The sequence below is a fragment of the Acanthamoeba castellanii genome, assembly GCF_000313135.1.
Source record: "Acanthamoeba castellanii str. Neff unplaced genomic scaffold scf7180000084768, whole genome shotgun sequence".
In the NCBI taxonomy this organism is placed as follows: Eukaryota; Discosea; order Longamoebia; family Acanthamoebidae; genus Acanthamoeba; species Acanthamoeba castellanii.
Window position 1 is genome coordinate 587,809 of NW_004457618.1, and position 616 is coordinate 588,424.

The window sequence follows — 616 nt, forward strand, 5'->3', positions numbered from 1 at the left end:
CCGAGGACTGCCGTTGACATGTACAGTCTCGCCCGCTGCCCGCTTCCTGCCGGCCGACAAAGGGAAGACGTTGATGCTCCTGATGTTGTACACAAAGCCGTTGCCAGCCGAGAAGTTGAAAACGTCCCCCACTGCCGATCTGCAGCTGCGTGTTGGGCGGGGTGAAGTTGGGCAAGGCCACGAGCACGGTGCCATTGGCTGGTCAGCACGGCAGCAATGGTCGTCACGCCGCCCACCACCTTGAAGGTGTCCGCCGCTGTGTGGAAAGCTTGGAAATCTCCTGTTTTTTTCCCCCTGTATTTTAACGAAACCACGGCACCAAACCAGACTGACTCGCATTTCGTTGTCGCATTTCGTCATTGTCGCATCTCGTCATCGTCGCATCTCGTCGTCGTTGCCTCTCGTCGTCGTCGCCTCTCGTCGTCGTCGCATTTCGTCGTCGTCGCATTTCGTCATCGTCATCGCATCTCATCGTCGTCATCGCATCTCGTCGTCGTCATCGCATCTCGTCGTCGTCGCATTTCATCGTCGTCGCCGCATCTCGTCGTCGTCGCATTTCGTCGTCGGCGCATTTCGTCGTCGTCGCATTTCGTCGTCGTCGCATCTTGTCGCCCAA

General features: G+C 57.8%; 1 protein-coding gene across 1 annotated transcript; it reads right to left on the minus strand.

Moving 5' to 3' along the window:
- Window positions 1-6: 6 nt before the first annotated feature.
- ACA1_256130 (uncharacterized protein) lies at window positions 7-195 on the minus strand (the record flags this gene model as incomplete). The annotated part of the gene is made up of 1 exon (XM_004367661.1): window positions 7-195. A coding segment is annotated over one exon (189 nt), but the record flags the coding sequence as incomplete, so codon positions are not given.
- Between the last annotated feature and the right edge of the window lie 421 nt (window positions 196-616).